The sequence below is a fragment of the Saimiri boliviensis genome, chromosome 12, assembly GCF_048565385.1.
Source record: "Saimiri boliviensis isolate mSaiBol1 chromosome 12, mSaiBol1.pri, whole genome shotgun sequence".
NCBI lineage: Eukaryota > Metazoa > Chordata > Mammalia > Primates > Cebidae > Saimiri > Saimiri boliviensis.
This window is the reverse complement of record NC_133460.1, coordinates 58,396,072-58,422,435: the sequence shown is the minus strand read 5'-3', so window position 1 is coordinate 58,422,435 and position 26,364 is coordinate 58,396,072. Positions and strand designations below refer to the sequence as shown.

The window sequence follows — 26,364 nt, the reverse complement described above, 5'->3', positions numbered from 1 at the left end:
CACAACGGAATACTAATTGGCAATAAAAAGAAGTGAGGTACTGTTACATGACAGGAACAAACCCCGAAAATGTTACACCTACTGAAAGAAGCTTGTCACAGAAGACCACCTTGCGTATGATTCCATTAATATAAAATGTCCAAAATAGGGAAATTCATGCAGACAGAGAATATATTGCTGCTTTTCTAGGGCTGAGGGGATGGGAGGTTGGGGGATGGGAGGTTGGGGGATGACACCCAGTGGGTGTGATATTTCTATTTGGGTTGATAAAAATGTTCTGAAATTTGCTTGTAATCATCTAATCCCTTTAATTGACAAAAAGATTTTAAAAATGTTCTAAAATTTATTGTGGTGGTTCACAAATCTGTGAGTATACTAAAAACCATTGAATTGGACACTATCTGAAAAACCAAACCCATCACATCTAATTAGCAGGCTACCCCCTACAGCTCCCTAGTTTCCTCAGAGTAAAGACCCAGATCCCCAAACCCAGATTCCCTGACTTCGTCTTCCTCTCCTGCAGACCCCGTGGAAATCACCACTTCCAGATACACTCTCTGCCATGGGCCTCAAGTGCCCGCACCTCCTGTTCCTGCGTCCTAGACTGTCGGTCCCACCTCACCTCTGACTTACCCTTCGTGGTTCAGCTCACCTGACAGCCTTCCTTCCCTCTCTTTTGTTCATTCATCCGTGTATTCATACAATAAGCAATTATTAGGCACCTCTTGTATGCCATGCTCTATTCTAGGCACTAGGGACACAGCAGCAAACAAAACAGACTCAATCCCTCATGGCATACAGGAACTAGTATTAACTGAGGACTCAGTCAACCTGAAGTGCGCTGCCCCAGCCCCTGCCTGCCGGCCTTCTCCACACTCCCACAGTGCTTTGTAAACACTTCTGTTTCAACACTAACCCATCTGGACTTCCGCAGGTCAGCAGTGGGTCTCCCTGACGAGGCTGGGACTTCGTGAGGGTAAGGGCCAAGCCTACCTCTCCTGGGCATCAGAGCAAAGGCGGTGTGTCCTCTGTACACACAGTCCCCCACAGTCCATAGAGCCCTCTCACAGCCCTGGTCTTATCTGCTGGCTCACCTGCTCTGTTCAGCAAGTGGGGATTGTGGAGAGGAGATGTGAAGGCAGGATGCTCACCGCCCCAGTGAGGCAATGAGGCCCTGAGAGTGCATGAGGCCACATGGCTACAGAAGCATGGCAGCTGGCTTCTTTCACTCCCTGCCCTGGGCAGGCTCTAAGGGCCCAGGATTGATGTCACCATACCAGGAAGTGATTCTAGGCCCAGCAGGAACCACATGGCCCTGTGGGCCACCATCTCAGGGCGTTGCCTGAGTTTCCATCCCTTGGGCTGGGCAGCATGTGGCGGATGGTCAAGGAGCAGCAGCAGGTCTCCCCAACCTCCTTCCCTGCCCTCGGCCCAGCTCAGGTGAGTCACCAGCACCTGATCATGAAGTCGTCCTCAGAGCTCCCTCTCTCGGGAGGTGTGCTGTCACAAGGGAAGTGCGGGAGGGGAACCTGCGGGGCCTCCTTAATGGTATGACTAATACGGGGTGATGGTGGCTCAAAGCCCTTGAGGTGACACCTTCCTCCAAGGCCTGACACACGCATGGCTCCTCTGCGCTGTATCCTTCTGGTCTAGTCCGACAGCAGCAGAGACGGAGGCTGATCTTCAGCAGGCAGCATGGGGCCACTGGGGCCTCTCTGGCACCTACATCCTCAGGCCTTTCCAGCGTCTTTCTTCGTGAAGCCCCTGAGGACTGATGAGATCGCCCACCTGGAGTTACTGTTCCTATCTCCGGCTTTTGGCAATGGCCAGAGGGGAGGGTGCCCCATTATCCAAATGGCCCCAGTGGCTGCTGGTGCCCTTCCTCTTCCAGCAGCACCAAGCCCTCGGCCCTCCAGACAGAAGGAGCCCTAGTCTCCTTCCAGCCCCCTCTGCCCCTGGAGTCAAGGAGGTCGAAGGACATGTTCTCATTTGTCCATCTGCATGACACTAGGGGCAGGAGCCCTGCTCAGCTCAGAGGCCACAGCAAAGGAGAGGCTGCCTCCTTTCTGGACCCAACAGAACCTCTCCTCAACTTGTAGCTCCAGACTCTCTCCTACCTTTCCCCAGGATGGGGCTGGGTGATAGTTTTTTGTTTTTGTTGTTGTTGTTGTTGTTGTTTTGTTTTGTTTTGTTTTGTTTTGGTTTTGAGACAAGGTCTTGCTCTGTTGCCCAGGCAGGAGTGCGGTGGCACAGTCATGGCTCACTGCAGCCTCAAAGTCCTGGACTCAAGGAATCCTCCCAACTTAGCCTCCTGAGTAACTAGGACTACAGTTGCTTGCCACCATGCCCAGTTTTTTTTTTTTTTTTTTTTTTTTTTTTTAAGTTTTGTAGAGACAGGGCCTCACTATATTGCCCAGGCTGGTCTCAAACTCTTTCTTGGGCTCAAGCCATCCTCCCACCTCAACCCCCCAAACTGCTGGGATTACAGGTATGAGCCACAATGCTCAGGCTTGGGTGATGGTTTTGAAGTCTCAGAGACTTTGGGGCTAGGAGGAATTGGTCAAGGTGCCCATCCTAGCACCAGAATGCTCTCCTCACAAACAGGAGGGTTGTGTCCTCTGCCAGGTGGATGGTGAGGACCTTGTCACACCCCTGGAAAGCTCTCCACAGTTCCCTCCCACTGCTTCCATCTCTTCCCACCATCCATCTTTCTTCTCTTCCCCGGGACACCCCACCATTCCCTGAAGCCGTGATGAAAGCCTGGGCCCTTCTGGGTCCTCACACTACCACTGAGCCCAGTCATCCTGTTTGGATGGTCCTCGGGGTTCCCAGGAGAGGATGGAGAGGGTTCACCCCCATCCCTCCGTCCCTCGAGCCTGTGCTCTTGACAAATGTCTGCAGATGCAGCACATCCTGCACAGCTGAGACGCGTTTCCTCCAAGACGGTGGTTTGTGTTTCTATTGCTGCACGTTGAGCTAGTCCAGAACAGCAGCTTTAAACCATGACAACTGCAGATTCTGCTCAGGGATCTGGAGCTGGACTGGACTCAGCTATATGAATCTTCCTCGAGGTGGCACACAGCCAGACAGTGGCTGGGCTGGGGTCATCTTGGAGGTTTCTTCCCTCACAGGTCCGAGGCCCAGGCTGGAAAGACTCAGCCTGCAGGGCCCACTGAGCATCTCTCCCTTTCCATGTGGTCACTCCATGAGATCTTTCTACACAGCTGCTTCAGAGAGCAGGACTTCCCACATGGTGGATGAAGGTGACCAGATCTATAAAAGATATTCATATTCTCCATTTTACATCAACGTGACCCTTTTTCTGACAGTAACTCTGACTTTCTGCATTTACAAAGCTCCCACTCCTTCCTGCTCTGAATTGCACTGCAAAGCATTGCTTCCATTAACCAAAGACAATGAAGAGCATCCTGTCCAAATCATGTCACCTTAATTCCTGGGTTTCCTCCTAGATGGCAGAACTGGTGGGGAGACATCTCAGTTTGAAGACACACACACACACACACACACACACACACACACAGAAACACACAGAGAGACACACGTGCACAGATACAGACACACATGGACACACAGAAAACAGACACATATACACACAGACACACACACACATGGACACACAGACACACACATAGAGACACACAGACACACATAGAGACACACCCACAGAGACATACAGGTACCCATGGAGACACAGACACACATAAACAGACACACACAGACACACACAGAGAGAAACACAGATACACAGAAAGACACACACAGATACACAGAGATACAGACATACAGATAGAGGCACACACAGACGCACAGAGATACACTTACAGAAACTCACAGACACAGAGACACATACACAGACACACACAGATACAGAAACACAAAGACACACAGAAACACACCCACAGACACACAGATATACACAGAACCACACACACACACACAGACACAGATACACACAGACACACAAACACACAGATACACACATAGAGACACACAGACATAGAGACACACACAGACACAGATACAGAGACACACACACACAGAGACACACACAGACACACACACACAGACACATACAGGGAGCCCTCCTGACACACACAGACACATACAGAGACACAGACACACGCACAGGGCATACAGATATAGACACACACAGACCGCAGATACCCACATGGAAATACACACACACACACACACACACACACACACACACACACACACACATAAACTCACACAATCTCAGCCATCTCTGGCTTACCTTCCTGTCTTCCTAGATCAACGTACTCAGAAGACTAAGCCCTACTGTATAAGCCAGGGGTCTACACACTTTTTCTTAAAGGGCCAAATAATCAATACTTTAGGTTTTGTGGACCAAGAGGCAAAATGGAGGCTATGATGTAGGTATTTATACTATCATTTAAAGTGTAATCACTTAAAAATATAAAATCGATTCTTTGTTCAGGGGCCCTAAGAACAGGAGCTTGGCTGGATTTGGACCCCAAAATTGCAGTTTGCTAATCCTTGGAATAAACTAAAGGGTCCTTGAGGCACCTTCCACCAGACCCTTTCCACTCACCACCAGTGAAGAAAAGGTCTGTGGGGTGGGGGGCAGTGTATCTATGCCCTCAGCTTGACCAACCAGATGCTCTCTGGCAGGATGTGACACCCAGAATGGGAAAAAGGTGGACTTAGTTCATTCTTTCCGATATCAGCGCCAGATAAGGCCACCAGATCCTGCTGCTAAGCCTGTCTGGGGCAGGCTCCTGCCCATTCGAAGCTTGTTTTCCATGTTTCCCTCCACCTCTCCACTCACCCACATCCTACAAATACCCTTTCTCCTTCCCTTAAGGTGATCAGGATTGGTTTCTGTTGCTGGCACGCAAAGCTCCGTGACTGACAGTTACACTGGTGATCTCGCTCCGTCCAGCCACAGTGGAATCTTCTTAGCATGCATTCTAGGGGGCAGGGGCCCCAAAACCGCTCAGGATCCTGGGTCCCCATCACCAACATTCCTGGGATGGGTGCTGTGGTCCCAGGCCCTGACCCTGCCCAGTTTGACCCCAGAGTCTCTGAGTCCCAGGGTGGACACCAGGCAACTCGCCCCTCTTCTTGGAGTGGGATGGCCTGGCAGGGAGAAGGGCCAGCTAGGCCTGCCTGTGTCCATATTTCTCTCACAGCCCTTGAATCAATCCCATGTCCATCAGTCCATCAGTTGCACCTTAGGCTTGCCAACCAAAAATTAAGGAGCTGTATTTGTCAGATGTTTCTCCAGAGCAGGCGTCCCCAAACTTTTTACACAGGGGGCCAGTTCACTGTCCCTCAGACCATCGGAGGGCCGCCACATACTGTGCTCCTCTCACTGACCACCAATGAAAGAGGTGCCCCTTTCTGAAGTGCGGCGGGGGGCCGGATAAATGGCCTCAGGGGGCCGCATGCGACCCGCGGGCCGTAGTTTGGGGACGCCTGCTCCAGAGGCTAAAGCAGTTGTGGTAGAAACCCAAGTCAAATGTGGGTCTCTGTGAAAGGAGATTCACTGGCTCATGTAACTGAGAAAGACACAGGTGTGACTGAGATATACTAGCACCAGGATGGAAAATCCTAGGGATTGGTGCACACCCCCGCAGACCAGTCACCGTGGTCTGGAAGGCAGGGCTGTATTGGCTCCCGGGGGACTAGGTGGCAGAGACTGGTTGTGACAGGTTGCAGTTGTCTGCCCTGCGTTTTTCTTCCCCTTATTCACGCTCCTTGCAATGTGATGCCGTAGCTCCCCTTATCAAGAGAAGTCTGTTTTCCCAGGCCTTGAATCTCAGCTTGTCTTGGGACTTGTTTTGACCAATGAAATGAGGTGGAAGTGACGCCGTATGATCCTGAGCCAACCCTCTGAACGAGCCCAGGCTAGCCTGATGGCTGATGAGAGACAGATGGCTTGGTTACCATATCGCTCCAGTTAACTGCAAGCCAGCTACCAAATATGCGAGCGAGGCCATTCTAAACTAACCTGCCTGCTGGCCGCAGACACACGAGTGAGCCCAACTGAGATCATACGAGCCTGGCCCAGATTGACAGAACTACCTACTCAACCCACAGACTCAGAGGAAATAAATGAATAGCTGTGTTAGGCTGTTAATAATAAACAGCTGTTTGTTTTGCAGCAAAACCTAACTGATACATTGGCTAAATGTTCACTGAATCCACGGGAGCTGATACAACTCTGCCTTCCAGTTCAAAATGACCGGCCAGGGAGTGGATACAGAACCCAGCTGGACCAAACAGAATCTTTTTCCCTAGGACTCTGTCTCCTGTCTAGGCACAAAGCTGATCTGTCTTTCCCTGGGTCTTTGCCTTCTCTTTGAAGGCCTTCCCTGCTACCTTTGCAGTTAGGTGTAGCTAACTGTGAAATTGTAGGTCAATCATGTCATGAGATTGAACTCTAGCCAAAAAATGTGGGCCTGGCCCTAAACTTACTCCCTGTGGGATACTCACTCCTCCGGTTTTCCTCATCTTCCAGACAAATGCAGACAATTTTAAGGAGGGCAGAGCTCCCAGATGAGAAGGGCTTGGGTTAGCGAGTGACCCACCAGGGGCATTCACACTGGGCTGCGTCATGCGCATTGTCCTGAGCCACTGAGAGTTCAGTGCTTATTACAGCAGCATAGCCTGGTTCACGTATCAGAGAGGGGCAGGAAGAGGGGTAGAGCTATCAAAAGGGGGTGCATACGGTTCCCCGAAGAAGGGAGGGGTGCCAGGCAGGCAGGATGTCAAATGTTCACTCCAGAAGGAAGCTGTGAGTGTCAGGCTCCAGTGTCAGACTCTAAAACCAAACCACAGAGAGTCTGGGGAGCTGCCGAAGACGGGACCTGCAGTCTCTGTGATGTCACCAGCAGCACTCAGGCTGGGCTGGTCAGTCTTGCCCCTCAGGGAAGACACTAGCTCCAGGGAAGACTACTAGTCCCTGGTGGTGAGGGGACAGCACCGGGCCGGCCCTGGGTGGTGCAGGGAAGATGCCAGGCCCTGGATAATAAGCAGTAGAAATAAGTAGAGAGGGCTTTCAAGACCACCAAAGCTAGGCCCCTGTCTCTGTTTGACATATATTCCCATTATAACTGACATCCTTTCAGTTAAAAGCGAATAAGCTCCCTCCTTTTGTTCTTGTGACAAGGTCGACAGAAGACTTGACTTTTGATATAAGCAAAGTCATCAAAAGAGAAAGGGAAATCATGCAGCCTGGAGGGGAGGGAAAAAGTCAAAGACAAAGACTGAGCCTAGTCACAGAGATCCGTGGAGAGCGGGGAAAGAGTTCAGAAGGCAGGTCAGGCCTTAAATCCAACCTGGGCCACAATGGCCAGCTGCAGTCTTAGTGCCTCAGGCCAGATTCTTGACTGGGATAGGGGTAATATGATTGGTCACTGGCCAGCTAGTCCTTCGGGACATGTGTCCCTCCTGGTCTAATGGGCTGAAGTCAAGGAGGGTTTGGTCATGTGGGTCAAACATGGCTGCCCTTCTGCAGAGGCAGGTGGCAGTTTCCAGGGAAGGAGGATAAGGGTGCGCAGGCATTCCCAGAAGTCTAGAGTGGTATTCCAGGAGGAGGGGCAGGCATTGGCAAAGATATGGACATGAGAACAGGGTCGTGTGCTATGGCGGCCAAAGACAGTACGTCCAGGGCTGGGGATGGTGCAAGACGGGTCCGGTCCTGGGATCTGCAGACCATGGGTACCTCTGAAGGGCTTTAGGCAGGGACTGATCTGTCCAGTTAATCTACAGGTATAGAACTTGGTGGTTAAGCTCTGGAATCTCACGGGGCTGGGCTGCCTTTCAGTTCTGCCACTTAAACCAGCATGTGGCCCTGGGTTAGAGGTCAGGGACTGGGGGCCATCGAAGCAGATGCAGCTCACATCTGGACTTCACTTGGGCCATAGGTGTCTGTACCTATTTTTGTTTGCTTATTTGCAAGAAAACCCTGCGTTTCTAGATTCTCTTGGAAAATCAGAAGGTCTAGCAACAGCTGGGTCTGCATCCTCACCTGGCAACAAACACCTAGAGAAGCAGATGTCCCTTGGTCACAGCCAGTGCCCTCTAGTTGTCACACTCTCTGCTTCTCTCAGTTCCCTGCCCATACTGCTGCCCTTGCATCATTAGCTCTCAGCAGCGGCTTTTGGTTCTGTTGTGTTCAGCAGAGAAATACTTTTTTTTTTTTTTTGTAGCCAGGTGAAGCTGATTTATTCACTGAAGGTACTACTGCCCAGAAACAAATCTGTAAGAGTGAGAGAAGCGGGGTAAGGAGGGGGAAGAGATGAACAACGAGAGAGACTTGGGGAGAGGGTACCCTTGGCTGGATCATGGCATAAAGGCTTTGGAGCATAAGCCAGATCCTTAAAGCAAGAGGGCAGGCACTTTGTGCTCTAGATTAGTGATTTTTTGTGGACCACATCCGGAGGGTGGAACTTCCCAGGTCAGACAGCTCTAGTCACCTCAGGGCAATTCTCCTGAGAAAGGGAGCTGCGGCTGTGAGCTGTGAAGAGCCAACACTCACAGCCGCGGAGGGGCGGGGGGGTGCATCGCCCTGCAGAAGGGACTTGGGCAGGGTGCCACAGCATCTACTACAACCCACCCCTTGCATGTTCAGATCCACTCACTTCTCATATTAAGCTTATTTCATCTATTGATGGGGAATGGGGGTCATTGATTTAGTACATATAGGGCAACCTGAAGGATAGCACCCCATATCCTTCATACTGACAAGGTGTGACACCCAGTTGGTACCTCAGCTGTGTCTTTAAGAGGCAACCTTATCCCCTATAGATTGGCAGATCCTAGGTGGTGTGAAATGTGTAAGGACCAGTAGATCTTACAGTCACCTGCCCACTGCCATGCAGTCCTCATGGTGACTCAGCTCTCTTGGTCTACAGTGATGTTGACTAAGAGCCCCAGTGAATCAGATGCTTGGTGAGCCATAGTGCCAATGGCCTAAGGCTCCATTGGAAAAAGAGGCGAACCCATACGTAGAATAGGCAGGCATCCATCCTGTCAGGGCAAATCACTGGCTTTCCCATGAGGGAAGGGGTCCTGCGTAATCAACTTGTCACCAAATGGCTAGTTGGTCTCATCCTGGAATGTTATCGTATCAGGGCTCAGCTTGGGTCTCTGTTGATGACAGGTTGGGCATTCAGCAGTGACAGTAGCTAGATCAGCCTTGGGGAGAGGAAGCCAAAGCTGTTGGGGTTATATATAACTTTGTCCCTGTCACCATGGCACTGTCATGAGCCCATATGGTGCAAGCACTGGATGGAGGATGACGGGTGAGGACAGACTGGCTGATGTCCACTGGCCCCGTCATCCTGTCCACTTGGGTGTTTGGTGTTGCTTCTGCAATGAATGCTCTTTGGTGTGTGTTGAAATGTGATATGTGATCGCCACACGTTTTGCCACTCTCCGAGATCCGCCAGCCTCTTTCCCAGTCCTCTTTGTCTCTGAAAATCCAGTCTTGTTTTCCCAGGCCTCCGACCGATAAAGAGCTCAGCCATTCACCACTACCCATGTGTACGTGTATATCCTTATTTCAGGTCTCTTCTCTTGCCATGAGATGACCAGGTGCTTTGCCAGAATCACTGCGTATTGGAGGGATTTCCTCTCACCAATCTTTCAGGGCTACCCTTGGATGGGGCTGTAGTGCAGGCTCAGTCCATTTTCGGCTTACACCTGCATGCCAAGTCGACCCATCTGTCACTCAAACTCCAGAATCTCCTTTCTCTGTCAGCTGGTTATAATAAACATTTTTTCATGAGAGACATTGGTGTGGCAATTCTCATTCCAAGTCTTGGTGTCTCCTTCTCCACCAGGGGCCTGATTCGGGTATAGGAGACCTGCATTGATGGGGAATTCAGTCTTCACTCAACTTCTGTTGCTCTTGCAATGAGTCCTCTGCCTGACTGTCCCTCCATTTGCCCTCTGGCTGCAGAATGTAAGTGATTTCCACTGCTTCCTGCCAAGAGGTTTCCTCTGACTCTCATGCTCTAAATCGCCATTGTATCTGTAATTTTCTTTCTTCAATGCATCGGTGACATTTAGCAATAGCCACATTTAGCAAGTCCATAGTCTTCATAGTTATTCTTTGATCATACCTCTCATCTGCCAGAGACGTTGCTGCCGCTGGCGTAGCTCCCTCACCTGTGTCCCATCCCAGTTCACCACAGGTGCCCACTGCCACCCGATTCCCGCTTTCCTCATTGTCATCTGGTCAGTGCTACCTCCTCAGCATCCTATCCTCGGGGTCTGCCTCCCAGACCCATTCCCAGCACCCGCTATCTTAGATCTGGATAGGAGCAGAGCCTGGGACAAGCACGCATGTTCCAGGATTTATTGAGGGACTTATCTTGGGAGAGACCTATGAGGGAGGCAGGCAGAAAAAGGAACGGGAGAGAGCGGAGTAAGCAGGTGGCCTCAGGTAAAGTCTAGCCCCTGACCTGACCCACAGGGAGGATTCGAGAGCACCAACTATGCCCCAGCAAAGAGGCCTTTTATTTCCTGTGGCAGTCAATTTTGGCTGTGGGCTGCCTGGCAGGGGTGTGTGTTGCGGATAGGGGGCAGGTAACCTGTCAGGCTGGAGGCTTCCATGTGCTGAGGGACATTCTCTGATAAAGGGACACACTGTGGGCTGTTGGCAGCCAACACGCATGGCAGTGGCGGAATGGGTGGGCCAGCTGGTGAAGAAGATCCTGACGAAGCACCACAAGGACCTCATTACCATAGGAACCTGCGAAGAAGACAAGGACGACACAGCCAGAGGAATGCAAGAACTAAAGACATGAAAGAGGGAGCGGCCGCGGAATTCAGGTGTCTTCCTCTATTTTCTGTTGCTGTAACAGAATACTCGAGACTGAGTAATTTATACAGAAAAGTGGTTTATGCAGCTCATGCTTCTGGAGGCTGGGAAGTTCAAGATTGGGTGGCTGCATCTGGTGAAAGGGTCTCATGCTGCATCATAACATGACAGAAGGCATGGCATGGCGAGGAGGGCAAGCGCGTGCCAAGCTAGCTTTTATAACAGAGCTACCCGTGTTAACCCATGAATCTACCAACTCACTGATCCATCAATCCATTAATGAAGGCAGAGCCCTTATGACCCAAGGGCCCACCTCGTAGTACTGTTACAGAGGATGAAGTTTCACCATGAGTTGTGGAGGGGACAAGCATTCAAACCATAGCACCAAGAGAAGAGTGCTTCAGTGAAGAAACGGCACTGTCAGGTGCAGCTGTGAGGTCATCTCAGAAAGCAGCATGGAACAGCAACCAAGAGGCCATTGGTGAGCTTGCAGGAGAAGTGTCAGGGAACCGGTGGGGCGCAAGCCAGGCACATGAGGGGTGACAGACAAAGAGAGTGAGCGGTGGCAGCTTTATGGCTGGGAAGCCTGTGTGTGTGGGAAGGAGCAGACTGGCCGTCGAGGGGTGGAGTTGAGCCCAAGCTGAATCCCACAATGCCAGAACCTGGGCCACTAAATCCGGGGAGGCAGGAGGCAGAGGCACTGTCAGGGTTTGCTAGCTGAGAGTGAGGTTTCTTGCAGAAGAGAACGGGGTGATGGTGTAGGGGGCTGGGGGAGGGGTGGCCCCTACTGGGGAAGGGACACCACATCCTCTGGGCCTGGGTGGAAAAAGATATGGCCAGGGTGGATGGAGATAGGTCTGTGGGTATCAGTGGGGACAGTGGGGAGCTGGGTGAGGGTAAGGTAACCTGCCGAGAGCAAGGTGGGCGTGGTTAGCCGGAGGCTGGAGCAGAGAGAAATGGTGGGGGGCCATTAAACACTGAGTACCTTAGCATTCAGTGAGGCTGGGGACCCCAGTGTGTCCTGGCATCAACCTGTGGGGCTGAATGACCTTCCGCAATAGCACCCCATGGCCTTACGTGAATACAGTCAGTGGATTCAGGGTGGAGGCTCTTTGCAGCGTGCTAGAAGAACAGACTAAGGTGATCCATGACGTCTGGCCCCATGTGCAGGGAGGCTCAGCTGGGAACTGCCTCAAGCCAGGCCCCCTGCTGGGCTTTTGGGGTGGGGGTGGATATTTCTCCGCACAGGGTTAGGGCCACAGAAGGAAGTCACCCGCTTGGGGAGGAGTTAGCTGGGATGGGGCCGGCTGTCTCCATGCAGCCTTGTGGGGCAGCCACAGGCCGGTATCCCAGGTTCAGAGTCTCCAGCTGAAACACCAGAACGTTTGCTTATTATCATGAAGTTAGAGGAGCACACTGCCCTTCCTCCCTTCCCCTGCTCCCCTGTCCACTTCCTGCCTATAAGGCAATGGCATTCAAACTTTTTGTTTTTAACCACAACCCACAAGAATTAACATCATGACTCAGCGCGCGCGCGCACACACACACACGTTTCTTGATACAACGATCTCACTCCTGTTATTTTCTACTGCATTCTTACCTGTTTTAATTAAGTGCTGGTCGAGTCCCACCACACTGGTCTAAGGCACAGACAGCTGGGCGTATCTCCCTCGGGAAAGCTCTCCCGCACACTAACCACCCTCCTCTCTGTTCAGACAAGGGGATGCCCGTCCTGGCGATGCTGGCAGAAGGCAGTGCCTGCAGCTGAGCGGCGGCCGGTGTTCCATTATTCGATGCAAAGCTTTTCTCCTCCTCACCTTCCATCTCCCTCCAAAAGGAGAAACTTCAGACACCTCGGAGAGGCCCCAGGAGCGGGGACTTTGGGGCACCCAGCCCCCTACGGGTAGCACCCTGTGGCCTCTCCCCCACCGCTGGCTCCTGCACACGCCCCTCACTCTCCTGACACCTCCCATTCATCTGAGTGGAGGTCTCTGGGGTGCCGTCCTGGCCCCTCTCCCCTCCGTGGACAGTCCATGTGGAGGGAAGGCCGTGGCGGCCACACTTGCTTTCCTCCTAAGATCAGGCTTCGTGGAGGGAGGGCAGGGACTGGCTTGGGGTTATGTCAGATGCATGTCCCTAAAACTTTAATCCGAGACATGCCAAGTGCTGTGTTTATGTCAGTGCTGAGGCTGGAAGGATGGTTAGAATCATGGCCTGGGCAGGGCCTGTGAGACAGAACCCCATGTAAAGCATGCTCATGGAGTAGGCAGAGGCCAGGGACGCTGAGACACCAGCAGGGAGCATGGCTGCAGTGAACACGCACTCTCCATGAAGCCACACTCCTGAGTGCTCTCAACAGCACCCTCTGTGGCTTAACATGAGTAGGCTCCTGCTCCTTAAACCCAGCACAATCCACAAGGGACCATCAGACGGGCACATGGCCCCGTTCAGCTACCCTCATTCCCCACACCATCCAGCCGCACATCGCACTTGCCTCACCAGGAGCTGGTTCCAGGGACCCCCAAGGACAGGGGCTCCTCCAACTCCACTCCCAAACCACGTGCCTGCTTTCTTCTTCGTGTGTGCAGAGGGTAACGGCAGGTGTGGTAGTTCACAACAAAAGCAAAAACACCCAAACCACTCCTTAACATCCACAAAATAGCTAATTCGCCAAACCTTCGTTTTTGTCCATTTATTTAGAAAAAAATTAACATGGGCAAATGAGATACCTCAGTGTTACAACAGAGTATAGAAATGTCTAGCAATAGTCAAATAATTTGATCTTTAAATACAAAATAACCACATGAACACCTAATATACAGGTTTCATCTGAATACATATTTATTAGATAAATATTAGAGGTTGTCACATCATCTAACTACATACAGCTTTGCAAGACTAGAAATCACAATTAGTTTTTTGACCAGTTTAAAGTATGAAATGATTGCATTGTACATACGATGTACAAAGACAATGATGCTTTCTGCAGGACTTACTTCAGGCTGCACTGGTGGGTGTGTTTATGTGTGTACGTGTGAATCACCTGTGATCATGATATCAAAAATTATACAAAGTATGAATTTGGTTACAATTTTCTTCTGAAATCCCCGTTTCTTTTCATTATTTCCATAGCACCCTAAAAATACACAGGTGGCAGGACTAGTACACTGAAGCTAAATAGTACATGTAGGTAAAATAAAAACAGAACAAAAATCCCTTTCCACGCAGGGTCAGAGTATATTACATGAGCGAGAGAGACAGACGTGGAGAACTCACAAATGCTATAACCAACAGGATCTAGTTTTTCCACGTGATGGAGTTCCAAGCTCTTTTTTTGTTTTGTTTTGCAAAATAAAAACAATACACATTCCGAGAGAAATGAATGCATCTGTTGACACGTCTCTATTTCTCATTTACATATATACACACGTCCCTTGAGTCGCTGCTGCTGACACAGCCCTGTGTGGACGAGTCAGGCCCGAGGCCCTTCGGGGGCAGACCTGTAGCTCTCTGGGGGGTCAGGGCTTCCATTAGGGAGAAAGTATTAGCAGTTTCTTAAAAAATAAAATGGCTACAGGGAACATGATACATGGATAAAGCTTCAAACCAAGAAGATGGGGGTGATTGCCTGTACTTGGCCCTTCCCGCCTGCCTGCTGGCTCCCTGTCCATCTCACGGAGTGGTGGCAGAAACATGCCTGTGTGCCGGGTGGATGCTTGGCATGGAAAAGTGGCTTGCAGAGGCGTTTTTGCTGAGGTTACTTATGGCTCCAAGTAGTCGTCCAAAAGGATCGGGGAAGGATCTCTCCAGAGCTCAGGACCATCTTTGCTTATGGGCGTTGTCTACCTGCATCTGTCATCACCTGGGGCTTGCTCCCGCCCCGGGTGCTCTGCACCTCCCCCACACCCTGGCCTGGCTCCAAGAGCACTCCCGAAGAGCTTGTCCCCGGAATGTGGGCTGTAGGCACCACGCACAGTTCAGAGCCGGCCAGAAGGGAAGCTCTGGGCTGAGCTTGCTGGTGGAGGCTTGCTGGAGAGGGGACCCAGGAAACCCGCCTTAGGTGCCGAGCCGAGATGGTTGTGGGAGGTGCCGGGGGTCTGGGCGGCAGGGAGCATCTCCACTCTGCACTGGAAAGCTGTGGATTCGCCTGTGAGCAGAGTGTGGACACACCCTGTTAAGAACCAGAATGAACCCCAGGCCTTTCTGGGGCAAAGTATCAAGGCAGGAAGCAAGAACTCCTAAGGAAGGCATCTGTAAGTCTGTCTGGAGCTTAATTCCCAGATGGTCCGACACAGAGCGTGGCCACTTGCCAGGCCACAGACACTGGGCAAGGGTGGCCACATGCTACCTGGCGTTGGCTCGTCCCTGCCAGCTGACTGAGGGATGGCTCTGAATAGCGGCTGCCGGGTCTTCCAACTCCCGGTATAGCCACCCATTCTGTTCGCCCCTTCAACTGTACAAATAGCCCTGGTTGCTTTTTTTTTGTTTAAAAAAAAAAAAAAAAGACTCAGTCTTTGTCACTGAGTCTAGGTATTTTAAAAACACCAGCAAAGGCTATAACCAGGTCATGAAAATGTTGAATATTATCAAAGACGATACTAAAATATTCACAAAGATATTTACAAAAGCGATTCTTAAAATAATTGATTTGCATATTGAACAACACGCTATTTGAAAAAACCTCGACGACAACGGGACAAAGGAAAAAAAGGGGCTGGGGCAATGGCAGCTTTCCTACGGAAAACCTTGTGTCGTCTGGGACAGTGACTGGAAGTCCACAGCTGGGAGCTGCCTTTCCGGTAAAACCCACAGAGGAGTGCTGGGGACCACCCACAGCGGCCGGCTGGGAGAGCAGGAAAGGGCCCCAGGCAGCAGCCGGGAAGGACGCAAAGAATTTACAGACGGGACCCCAGTGGTGGGACAATGTGGCACCACCCCAGGCCATGCGGCTCACGGGGCACAGACCAGCCTGAAACAAAGTGAACACAGGACAAGCTCCCCAGGAGGCCCTGGAGAGCCATAAGCCAGATGGAGCAAATCAGTGGAGGGAAAGCCAGAGGCTGCTTTTGCTTCAATGAGCAGGAGTGTGGGTGGGATTTTGGTGGAGAGGTGCAGTGGGCAGGTGAGACTGGCAGCCAAGGGCAGTGTCTGGGGCAGGCCCAGAAACACACTCCCCTCCCCCATGCCTGCAGGTACATACTGGTGCATGGCGCCACAGCCTGGGCCTCAGCCAGGGGCAGCTGGAGCACAGGGACAGAGGGAGGGGCCGGACAGACACCATTGCCCTGGGCTCCAGTTCCTGCACCTCCCCGGCCTTTCCACGCACTGACCTTGCTGTCTGATTGGACAAAGAGAACTAGGACACAGCGGGAAGCGGGTGTCCCACGGAACAGTCTTGGAGAGGTGGCAAGAGAGGGACTAGGAGTAAAACAGAACACAAGGAGAGAATGGTTTGCTTGCTGTCCAAGCGCAACGTTCCTTTTCTCTAGGTGACTTCATAGCTTTAAATTGTTGCTGTTTAAAAAGAGTGGCTTGGAGCACAGAAGTTGCCGCTCCTGTTGGATTCGGATAGGTGACATGCTCCGCCCCACAACCAAGGGCACAATCACTTAGGTTGGGAGCATACCTGCTCTCTCTGCCCACAAAGGCTGGGCCCTGTCTGAGCTTGGAGGTGGAGCCTCAGAGATGTCCTGGCTTAGGGAGGCCCTGGCCCTCTTTGCCACCAATCCCAAAGCAGGAATGGCGGACCCCCCTCTCAAACACAGAATCTTGTCCTTTTTCTCTGCTTTCTGAGAGAGTGTGTTTACGGGGTATCTTGGCTTAGAGGTCAGGGGTCAAACTGATGAACCCCGGCCCCCGAGAGATGTTGTCTTTCTTCCCCAGAGGTTTGTGCTTTTCTGTGGTGGGTGGTGGTGGGCGGGCCGGTCTCACTGCCACCAACTGTCAGCGTTTCTCCAAGGCTTGGGGCCCATGCTGGGGCCCAGGGGCCTTCTCAGGCTCCACAGTCACTTGAAGGAGGCTCCGGGCCGGGAAGCAGGGAGGCAGAGTTACAGTTTAGAAGATGGAAGAGCCTTGGGGACACTGGAAGGTCGCCTGGAATCGGCACACGCAGAGGGACCGGGAAGCCACGTCGGCGTGCGCCCTCTTACTGGGCCGGTTCCTCTAGGGAGGGTGGTCTTCAGGCCCGCGCTGGGCATGGGCCCAAGCCCAGGACCTGGAGGCGGGACGTGGGCTCCAGACCCACGCAGCTTTGCACCCTCTCTGCCCCTCCGTTCTGAGAGGGCTGCAGCGGGGGAGGGCTCCCCACCCCACAGCCCATGGCTCTGGTGTGGGACGGTCTGAGGGCACAGGCTCCCAGGTGGCAAAGTGTGTGGGGCGGGTGGGGCAGGAGGCAGAGTGTGGAGGGATGGCCCCGACCGGGTGGCCTTCAGTTGTTCTCAAACAGAGACAGGAGGTCATCGTTACTATTGCTCGGCAGGTCGGGGGGGTCCAGGTAAGACAGGAGCTCATCAGGATTTGTGAGTTCGGGAAGGAGCTGGAAAAGAAGCAGTAACCAAGTTCAGGTGAGGCGTGGCCGAGGCAGGCTCCGGGTGGGGAAGGCAGGGCGCCCTGGCCCATCCCCCTCCACCTGCCTCTCAGGACTCTGGCCAAGAGGGAACGCGAAATACCTTGGGCCCGGGCTTGCCGGGCGGCCACATACACCCAGGCCACTGCACCGAGTGTGGGGCACTCTCATGCTCATTTCTAGCCTGGGGAATGGGACCCGCAGCCCACCACCTGACCCTTTTCAGGTATGGACTTCAGCCCTAGGTGCTGGGGAGGCCCCATGGCGGGCCACTTGGGCCTCTCAACTGAAATCACATGCTTCATGTGTAAGCACAAGGAGGTGGTCCCTGCACCCCTGTACCCACCATCCCTCTCTTGAGGGCTCGCCGCGCTCCTTGGTGAGCCTGTGCCTGGCTGGCAGCCATCCTTCCCCATGGCCCAGGAGGGGCTGCAGACTGTCCCTACCCTCTGCTGAGATGTCCTTGGAGTCTGTCACATGGGGAGCCTCATGACTCTAAAAGCAGCCCCACTGGCCTGGTCTGGGGGTGGGCACTGAGTGAGGACCTGAGATGGCTGCACAGTGAGTGAGTCCTATCTAGCACAGAGCCCTCTGATGCTGTTGGGGGTGAAGGGCAAGAGTGGCCGAGGACAGGCCTCCTCCCGAAGCCTGGCACCAGTTCTGTGGTGGGCATGGGAGGGGCTGGTGCTTGGTCCCATCCCACCAGCCCTGCCCCATCATCCAGGGTGACCCCCGGACCGCCTTCCAGACCTCAGGGTAGAAGCCCTGGCCCTCGCTGCTCACGCTGGCTTGCGGCCCCTGGCGGTGACCCAAGGCTGTCCCAGCTGCCCCCACCTTCTGTCACCCACAGGGGGGCCTCTCGAAGTGAGCGATGGAGCAAGCGGAAGCAGGGCATGGACAATACGCGGACAAGAAAACTGGAGACAGACACACACCGGCGAGGCAGACAGACAGCCTCTCCCTCCAGCCCTCCCCGCCCGGCCAGCTCACCATCAGGGGGAGGGCAGGGACCCTCCCGTGCTGCACGAGGGACCCTGCAGGGCCTGGGGAGAAGGTGGGTCAGGGCCGAGGCTCAGGACTTTGGCCAAAGGGACTAGGGGGACGGGGGGGGGGCCAGCAGGGCGGGGACCCTCAGTGGTGACACTTCCCCATCGTGGGGCTTCCTGGGCTGGAGCCAGGCCTGCCTGAAGCCCTCCCGCCGCCCACCCACCTCCTCCCCTCGGGGCCTCGAGCCCTCACACCCACCCCTTCTCTCGGGCAGGTCCCGGCGCCAGGCCTAGCCCCAGGCCAAGGCGAGTGGCGACCCCAACTTACATCCAGCGAAGGCTCCGGCATGTCGGATGCTCCCTGCGCTCCGGCCTGACCCTCTAAGGCTGAGGAGGGGTTAAAGGTCAGGTCGCTGTGTGGATGGCTGCTGGGAGCGGCCTGTGGCGGCTGCCGGGGAGGCTGGGAAGGAGGAGGAGGAGCCCCACTGTGATGTAATGGAGGCCCTGACTGGCTGCTGGGGTGTGGTACGTGCAAACCTTGTTGTATGGAGGGGTGGGGCTGGTCAGAGCTGCCAGCGTGTGGCATCTGTGGAGGAGGAGAGAGCGGGAGAGAAGAGAGGTGAGGTGAGGAGGCACGGCAACAAGATGCCTGGAGAAAATGAACCCCAACACAACCAGGGAAGTCACAACCCCCGAAATGTGGCCGCCCGGTACGGTTACAAGGCTGAACGTTGTTTCTGGGCAGAGAAACAAAAATCTCTCCCCCAAAACTGCCCGTCGGGGAGGCTGCAGGGGGACGGACGGCGGGGACCTTCCAGGCCGCGTGGGGCCCCGGAGGTGGGGAGAGCTTCCTCCACACAAGCACAGACACAGGGAGCTGGGCCTGGGCATCCCCCCAGGCCCCTCCACCTCCCCGCCCAGACAACGAACAACAGTGAGGGCAGGATGGAGAAGCAGAATGGGCATGTTCTGGGGAGCGGGAGGCGGGAGGGCGGCGGCCGCAGTGTGGTGCAGACCCCAAGCCGGGCGGCGGCGAGCAGACACAGACAGACAGCATCGGGCAGGCGTGTGGCTCAGGACTGGGTCTGCACCTCCCAAGTGGGCCCTGGGCAGGGGTGACACTGGGCACGAAGGCACCTCTGCCATCCCAATGTGTGCAGCAGCTGGAGCCCTGGCACAGTCCCTGTGGCCTGGCTGGAATTTGGCTGTCAGAGGAGCAGGGCTGGGTGGGCAGCTGGCCAACCTGGGCATCTTCACACCCTGCCAGACCCTCTTCCTAGACATCCCACTTGGTCGGCACTAGCCCTCAAAAACAGGGTTGTGAGGGAGGCAGGCACCTCTGGGACTCCAAGGACAAGGGGACCGAGTGACGGTTTGCCAACGGTGGCTGCCTTGCAGACGGTGAAGCTGGTGATGCCTAACACACACAATAGAGGACCTGCACCCTCTCGTGGGCATGGGCACTGAAAACTGCGCTGTGGTCCGGTGGGTGAGATGTGAACATTCCCCTGCTAGCCTGTTTGCTGCCCCAAGCAGACCCTCCTTCAAAGTGAAAGGCCGGGGAATCCTCGCAGACCAAGCCCTGATCCCGGCTGCAAGCATCCCTGACAGCCCCCCAGCCGCACTTTCTCTCTGCCAGTCTGTGGGAGCATGGCTGCTCCAGGTGCTCCACTGGAACAGCAGCCTGGCCCACACTTCCTTGGTCTTTTCATCCCCTTACCCCGTCCCATCCTTGGGCGGCCGCACAGAACACACTGACATGTTCTTCCGGTGTGTGTTTAGAACGGGCAGCCACATCATCCTCAGTTTTTGCCAGACCTCTGCTTCCTCTTCCTGTTTCTCCTAAAACTACTTCCCAGGCCTTGCTATGGGCTGGCCTCTATCCACGGTCCAGGTGGCCTCTTCTCAGGGTGCCGGGCCCCACCCCGATGTGGCCCTAGGGAGCACATTACCCTTCTAGCCCAAGCCCCAAGAATGGGATGACCTCACAACCATGATGTTGGAGACCTTGGTGGACCCATTTATGAAACGCACACAAGAGGCGGCTGGAGGAATGGGCCACCACCCATGGTCAGCGAGAGGCCAGATTGGGGGCTCCTGCTCCTGTAGACGCCCTCAGTGCCCACCCTGGGACAGCAGGGAGGGGCTCCGCACTCCGGCAGTGCAACCCAGCTCAAGACGGACAGTTCCTGGATCTTCAGAGGCAGCTGTGCCTCTCGGCTCCGTATCTGGCTGGAATGTCTCTGGCCTGGAAGGGCAGGTGCTGTGGGAGCCCTGCTGACACACCTGTCAACCTGCCACCAAGTACGGGCAGTCTGTGGGGCAGCAGCATCTGGCTGGAGTGCTCTGGCCATTCCTCAAGGGCACAGCAGTGCCTCCCAGCTGTGTGCGCAGCTGGGGGTGTGGCTGCCTCCACCTGGGCAGGTATGGTAGGAGTTTACCTGTGACTTCCCTGCCCCACCAGCCTGGCACAGCTATACTTCTATGTCTGCTTGCCCTTTAGTGAGAGCTCAGAAATGGACAGGGTCATCTCTAGAGCATATTAAGGGGCTCTGAGGTCAACTCATGGGCTCAGGTTCCGCCACACAGAACACAGACAGCAGGGGTCACAGGAGGCAGGAGTTGTCAAGAGGAAGTAAACAGCATTCCTACTCCATATTCCTGTCAGGGCTCAAGGGGTGTGTGTGTGTGTGTGTGTGTGTGTGTGTGTGTGTGTGTGTGTGTGTGTGTGTGTGTGTGTGTAGGGCGGTGTGATTTTGATGTCTTCTGGGAATGGGATGCCCTCAGAGCTGAGGAAGGGGCACGAGGAGAGAAGCCCTGCCAAAGTCACAAGCCCCACAAGGCAGAGTAACTTTCAAAAACGTGGCCAAAGATCCACAAAGCATCTATTTTCGACTTGGACTCCTGGAGTCCTGAGTTTGGAAAGTGGCTGCTCCCTCACCTAGGGCCCTGCTGCTTAATTTCACCCTCCACGAGTTAAGAGTGGCTCTGGCAATTCCATGTCAGGTGTGTGGAGGGCAGTATAATCCGGAGGCTCCTTCCTGTGCAGGCCACCAAGCCCACTGCCAGGCACTGGCGGGACCTGGGTCCTCTCCCTGGCTGATGTAGCCCAGGATCCACAGCCATGGGTTCAGCGACGGCCCCTCCTCCCCAAGATGAGAGCCCAGAATGACTGAGACCTCAGACACACCATGTCAGCCTCCGGAGGCCTCAGTTTTCCCAAACCCCATCTGTTCTTCCTGTATCCACACACTGCCAGTTTTGCTCCATTAGTGTATGGCCTGTCTTGCTTATACCTGTCACATAGCCCGTGCAGCGCATGGCTCAGAAAACGTTTGTTAAATTGAGTGGAATCATGTGGCACTCACTGGATGACTCCAGAGGACAGGAGGGCCTCCTGCCACTGCCACTGGGGCCACAGGAAGGGAGGGCCTGTGGACAGCACAGGACACCTTACCCCACGAGGGGCGTCCTCAGCCACAAAGGGTATAGGTCCATAAACGTGAAACAGATTGAGAAGTGAATGCTTTTCAGATAATGAGACTTCATAGTATTTCTGTTGGAGGGGGTAACACCCTGAATTCAGATCCTTGGGGAGTTAAGTGCCTGGGTTTGGAGCGAAAGTCAAGGTGGCTGGAACCGTGTTAGGTGAGTGTAAGAGTGTTCAAGTGGGCGAGGGAGAGGGCTGGTGGCGTGTTCATGCACGTGTGTGTGTCCGCACGGGGGTGTGTGTGTTTGAAAAGCCTGAAGCTTCCCGCATCTCCAGAGAATCCGAAGTCCTAGGTAAAACAGCCAAGTCCAAGGATGCTGAGAGGCCACGACCCAGCCTCAGGCAGATCTCTTATTCCCTTCTGAGCCCACACACTCAATTCTTCATTCTCCCCACTTGCCTGGGAGGGAACACAGTATCCAGATCCCAAGGCTTCAACCCCAAAGGCTGGGGAACGGGGTGGGGCGAGGAGGAGGTACTCACAGTTTCCTGCATGGGGTGGCTGAGGGGTTTCTCGAGGGCGGCCATGTTGTTGGGCATGTCTGGAGGGTGGGAGAGCTGGGGGGGCCCATGCATGAAGTCATTCATGGATGTCCCTCCGGGGTTCCCGTGGGGGAAGTCAAAGTTGCCATGGCCTTGGTAATTGTTGCCTAGGAAGGGATGAGATGGGGAGGGGAGGGGGTTCAGCCAGAGGGAGAGTGGCCCCCTCCAGGGGACACAGATTGTGTAAAAATACAAGCCAAGTCCTTTTCTTCTTGCGAGGCTGCAGTTGCCCCAGCAGCCTCCCTCCCGGTATAGGATGGAGCAGCAACACAGCCCTGTCCCGTGTTCTGTGCTATCCCAGGGCATGTGCTGCTCTTACTGCTAGGGGCAGAGTGGGAGAAGGGGGGTGGGCAAGGCTTCCGTGGGGAGTGGAGGGCATGGCCTGAGCCTCCAGCAGACCTGCTGGGCTACTCCCCAACGTGGCCACTTGTCACACCCAGCAAGAGCCAGGCCCGGAGTGGGTGCAGGTTCTGCCAAGGCCGCAAAGAAAGCCACACCAGACTCACGATGATGCCCGCAGAGGCCAGCTGTCCAGCATCTCTGGTCACTGTGCCCTCCACCGTGTGGTGATGGCAAGGGTCAGAGGATCAGCAGGCTGGGCGGCTTGGCCTTGGTACACTATGGGAGTCTAGCTAGGTGGCCTAACCTCTCTGGGCCTCTCCCAGGGACCTAAGAGCAGGAATGCCAGTGAGGGATGTGCCACTCAGGGAGGGTACTTTCCAGGAATCAGTGGGAGTAGGGGTAAAACTTAGTCTGATAAGGGCCAGTGGGTGACCTTGGTGGCCAAAGGCTGAGGCTCCAGGAGCCTGTACTCTGTCCCTAGGAGAGCAGGAAAGTTGCAGGGACAATGTAGATATCACAGAAAAATACGGGAGGGCAGAGGGTAAGGCCAAGAACTCGGGTGGGTGTGTGCCACTAGTAGCCCAAGAACACTGGCTGGGAGGGGGCAGCAGGGGTATCTCCCACCAGGGCAGGCTCTGAAGCCCCTGGGCCAGGCCCATGTACCCTCAAGTCTAGCAAACTGGAGATTGTTTACTGGGGGGGTGGACTACTTCTCTCTCTTCAACCACGCCCCCCACCCCTGCCACCATCAGCTCAAAATTCTGTGCCCCTGCAGGGACTTGGGGCTGCCCTCCTCCCTGCCCCAGCATCACCCACCTTGGCTGCTGTAGTCGTTGGAGTTGGTGCCCCCTGGGGGAGGCGGGAGTGGGTAGGGGGACGGGCCAGGGCCCAGGGCTGCGATCATCTCCATGACGTTGGGCATGATCATCTGGCTGGGACTCATAGTCTTGAACCGCTTGGAGGGGATGCCATCAGGGTCGTCCTTGATATGCAGGTCCGACTTGATGGGCACCGGCCGCCAGCTGCACGTGGGGTCGATGGTGACCTCTTCAAACTCGGAGCTGGGGGAGGAAGGGTGGCAGAGCTGAGGCTCGGAGATGCCTGGCTTTGGGCATAAAAGCACCTCCAGACTGGACACTCAGGTAACCCTGTTGAGGCCCCCACCCCCACTGTCACCACACTCTGGACAAGATGGAAGCCTGGCAGGGATTTCTCTATCTTTGACATATGGGGAGACTGAGGCTAGAAAAGCAAGTGGCTGGGCACAAGGCAGCTGGCCTCAAGGCCTCTGCCTGGGGAGCAGCAGGTGGAGGGTGAGGGGGCACTGTCAGCCTCCTGCTCTGGCTGAGTTTCATCCTTTCTGGGAAGTTCTTTGGCCCCCAGGCCCAGAGGCCCCCGAGAGTAAGGGACAGAGAGGCGGGTCGCGCCATCGGCTCGTCTGGGAGGGCCGTGTCTAGCGCTATACATGGGCTCAACTTGCTCTAACCCAGACCTTGTCCCCCCGCTCCGCTGCCCCTCACTGGGGACCCACTTACTGTTGGATGGCATTCAGGATCCCCCACATGTACTGATCCACCTCCAGGCCCTCCAGCAGAGCGGTTTTACTGGAAAAAGAGAAAGGGAGATTGGCCTCTGCTCTGGGACCCAAGGAGGTGGGGTCCCACCCCTCCTGTTGGTTACTACTGCAGCCACCAGAGAGGGAGACTCTGGGACTGCTTGAAACCAAGGGACCACCCAGAGCCCCCATCACCTGAGCCCCTCTGCCATGTTTGGGTTCTGGTTTGCTTTTAGGGCAGGTGGGAGGTATCTGGGCCTCCCCTGTGTGGTTGGCAGATAAGGGAAGCCCCCTGCCGCGGTGGGTATCACTCACTTGCACACAGGACACCTCCAGGTCCCTCTCTCGCAATTCAGCTGCAGGTACGACTCCAGGTCAAAGCACTGCAGACAGACAGATAGGCGAGACCAGGATTGTCAGAAACTGCCTAGCTGTGCCTCAAGGACCCTTGGGATGACTTTCCCACCAGAGAGAAAGACAGGCTGTGGGAGAAAACTGAGGGCTGGGGCTTGGGTGGAGTGGAAGCAATGCCACCTTTCTGTCACTTGGAGTCCCGATGCCTCCGTCCCAGCATCCTTCACACCACCTCCCATGCCCAAATGACCCTGTGCCTACATCCTCTGAGAAGCCTTCCTGGTCCCCACCCCCAGCCGACTCTCAGTTTTTTGTCCTGTAACAGCCCCTTTCAACGAGGCTGGGGGTAGCTCCTTCAGCCCAGCCACCGAGGACAAGTCTGATCAAGTTCATCCATCTGTGGCAGACAGATAAGGTGACTAGTCCATCCTCTTGCCCACAACATTCCACTGGGGGGAGGAGGGAAACCTCCTGTTCCATTGCACCCTCAGGACCAGCTGCAGGTGACGGCCCTGGGCTCCCTCTGCACGCCCACACCCAGGTTCCACAAGACGGCTCCTTGCTCTTCTCCCAGCTGGGCTGCCCACCTTTTATTCATTGCTCTGTCACTGCCTGCTAAGACTGAGACAGTCACTCATACCAGGGCTACTTCTTAAACACCTGCTTGGGGCAAGGCCCTGGACAGAGGCATGAACTCAACAGAGGTGTCACCCTGCTCTTGGGCCCTCAACCAGCCCTGCCATGTGTGGAACCTCCAGCTGGCATCTGCCATCTGCCAGGGCAGGGGCTGTCCAAACCCATTTCTCTAGCCCCTCTGGCCTGAAGCATACAGAAAAGATGCTCAAAGATAAATGATGGCTGAAATTAATGAGTGACACTGGCTGCTGATCGCCATGACGTCGTCAGGACAATGTCTACGCAGGTCCCGTTGCCCCTCTGCCTACCCCTCACCGTCCCAGCCAGCGTCTAGGTGGCTCGCTGGGGCTGTGCTTTCTGGGGCCGCTCACCTGGACATGCTTGCAATCGTGTCCTCGAGCAGGCAGCTGGATGCGCCGGAATGTGATGGGGCACTTCAGAGACACCTTGATGGCCGTCTGCTCCACGCCATCCTCCCCGTTGAGGGTCGTGTTGCCCGAGGAGGCAGCCACGCTGCTGAAATTCCGCTTGACTGTGGGGCAGGAGGCACAGACAGGTGAGGATGGCAGGGCAGTCTCACAGAGGTGGGGGTCTGCACATGCTCCCCACTTCCTCTTTCAGCTGAGGCACACCCTGGTGCTCCCCCTAGCCTGCACCAAACACTGAGAAGGCCCACAGTGTGGCAATCAGAGGGCCAGATGCCCAGGCTGCCGCCTCCACATGGGACATGTGTGGTGTGTGTGTGCCTCAGGAGGCGGCCATGGCAGTTCCCCTATCTCGGCAGAGAAGGCCCTGCCTTCAGCAGGAAGGGGGACGTCTGCAAAGCTCATGGAAAGCCAGCCTGGCACTTCTCTGATTTACTGGGTCATTACACTTCACTCTTCAAGTTGGAACTAGAAATGGACAACTGCGTGCTGGAATCCCAGGGCAGCAACGTGAAGAGGGGCCCTGTACCTCCTGCACAGGGCCCTGGGTCCGTACCCAGGGTCGCCTTCAAAGGAGACCCCAATTTTTTTTTTTGTGGCAGGGTCTTGCTCTGTCGCCCAGGCTGGAGTG

At 54.8% G+C, this 26,364-nt stretch overlaps 1 protein-coding gene across 10 annotated transcripts in view; it reads right to left on the bottom strand.

The window, feature by feature from the left end:
- Nucleotides 1-13,514: 13,514 nt before the first annotated feature.
- The window catches only part of ZMIZ1 (zinc finger MIZ-type containing 1), a 240,283-nt gene continuing 227,433 nt past the window's right edge, over nt 13,515-26,364 (bottom strand). For 8 of the 10 annotated variants that reach the window (XM_039477944.2, XM_039477943.2, XM_039477942.2 and 5 more), the window contains 7 exons: nt 25,680-25,840; nt 24,634-24,701; nt 24,299-24,367; nt 23,580-23,824; nt 22,362-22,528; nt 18,717-18,974; nt 16,034-17,372 (listed from right to left, as the gene is read on the bottom strand). In XM_039477944.2, coding sequence (XP_039333878.1) covers nt 17,265-17,372; nt 18,717-18,974; nt 22,362-22,528; nt 23,580-23,824; nt 24,299-24,367; nt 24,634-24,701; nt 25,680-25,840 — 1,076 coding nt within the window. In that variant the 3' untranslated portion in view covers nt 16,034-17,264. Of the gene's footprint in view, nt 17,373-18,716; nt 18,975-22,361; nt 22,529-23,579; nt 23,825-24,298; nt 24,368-24,633; nt 24,702-25,679; nt 25,841-26,364 lie in introns of all 10 variants that reach the window. The other 2 variants (XM_039477947.2, XM_039477948.2) reach the window with 2 other exon arrangements.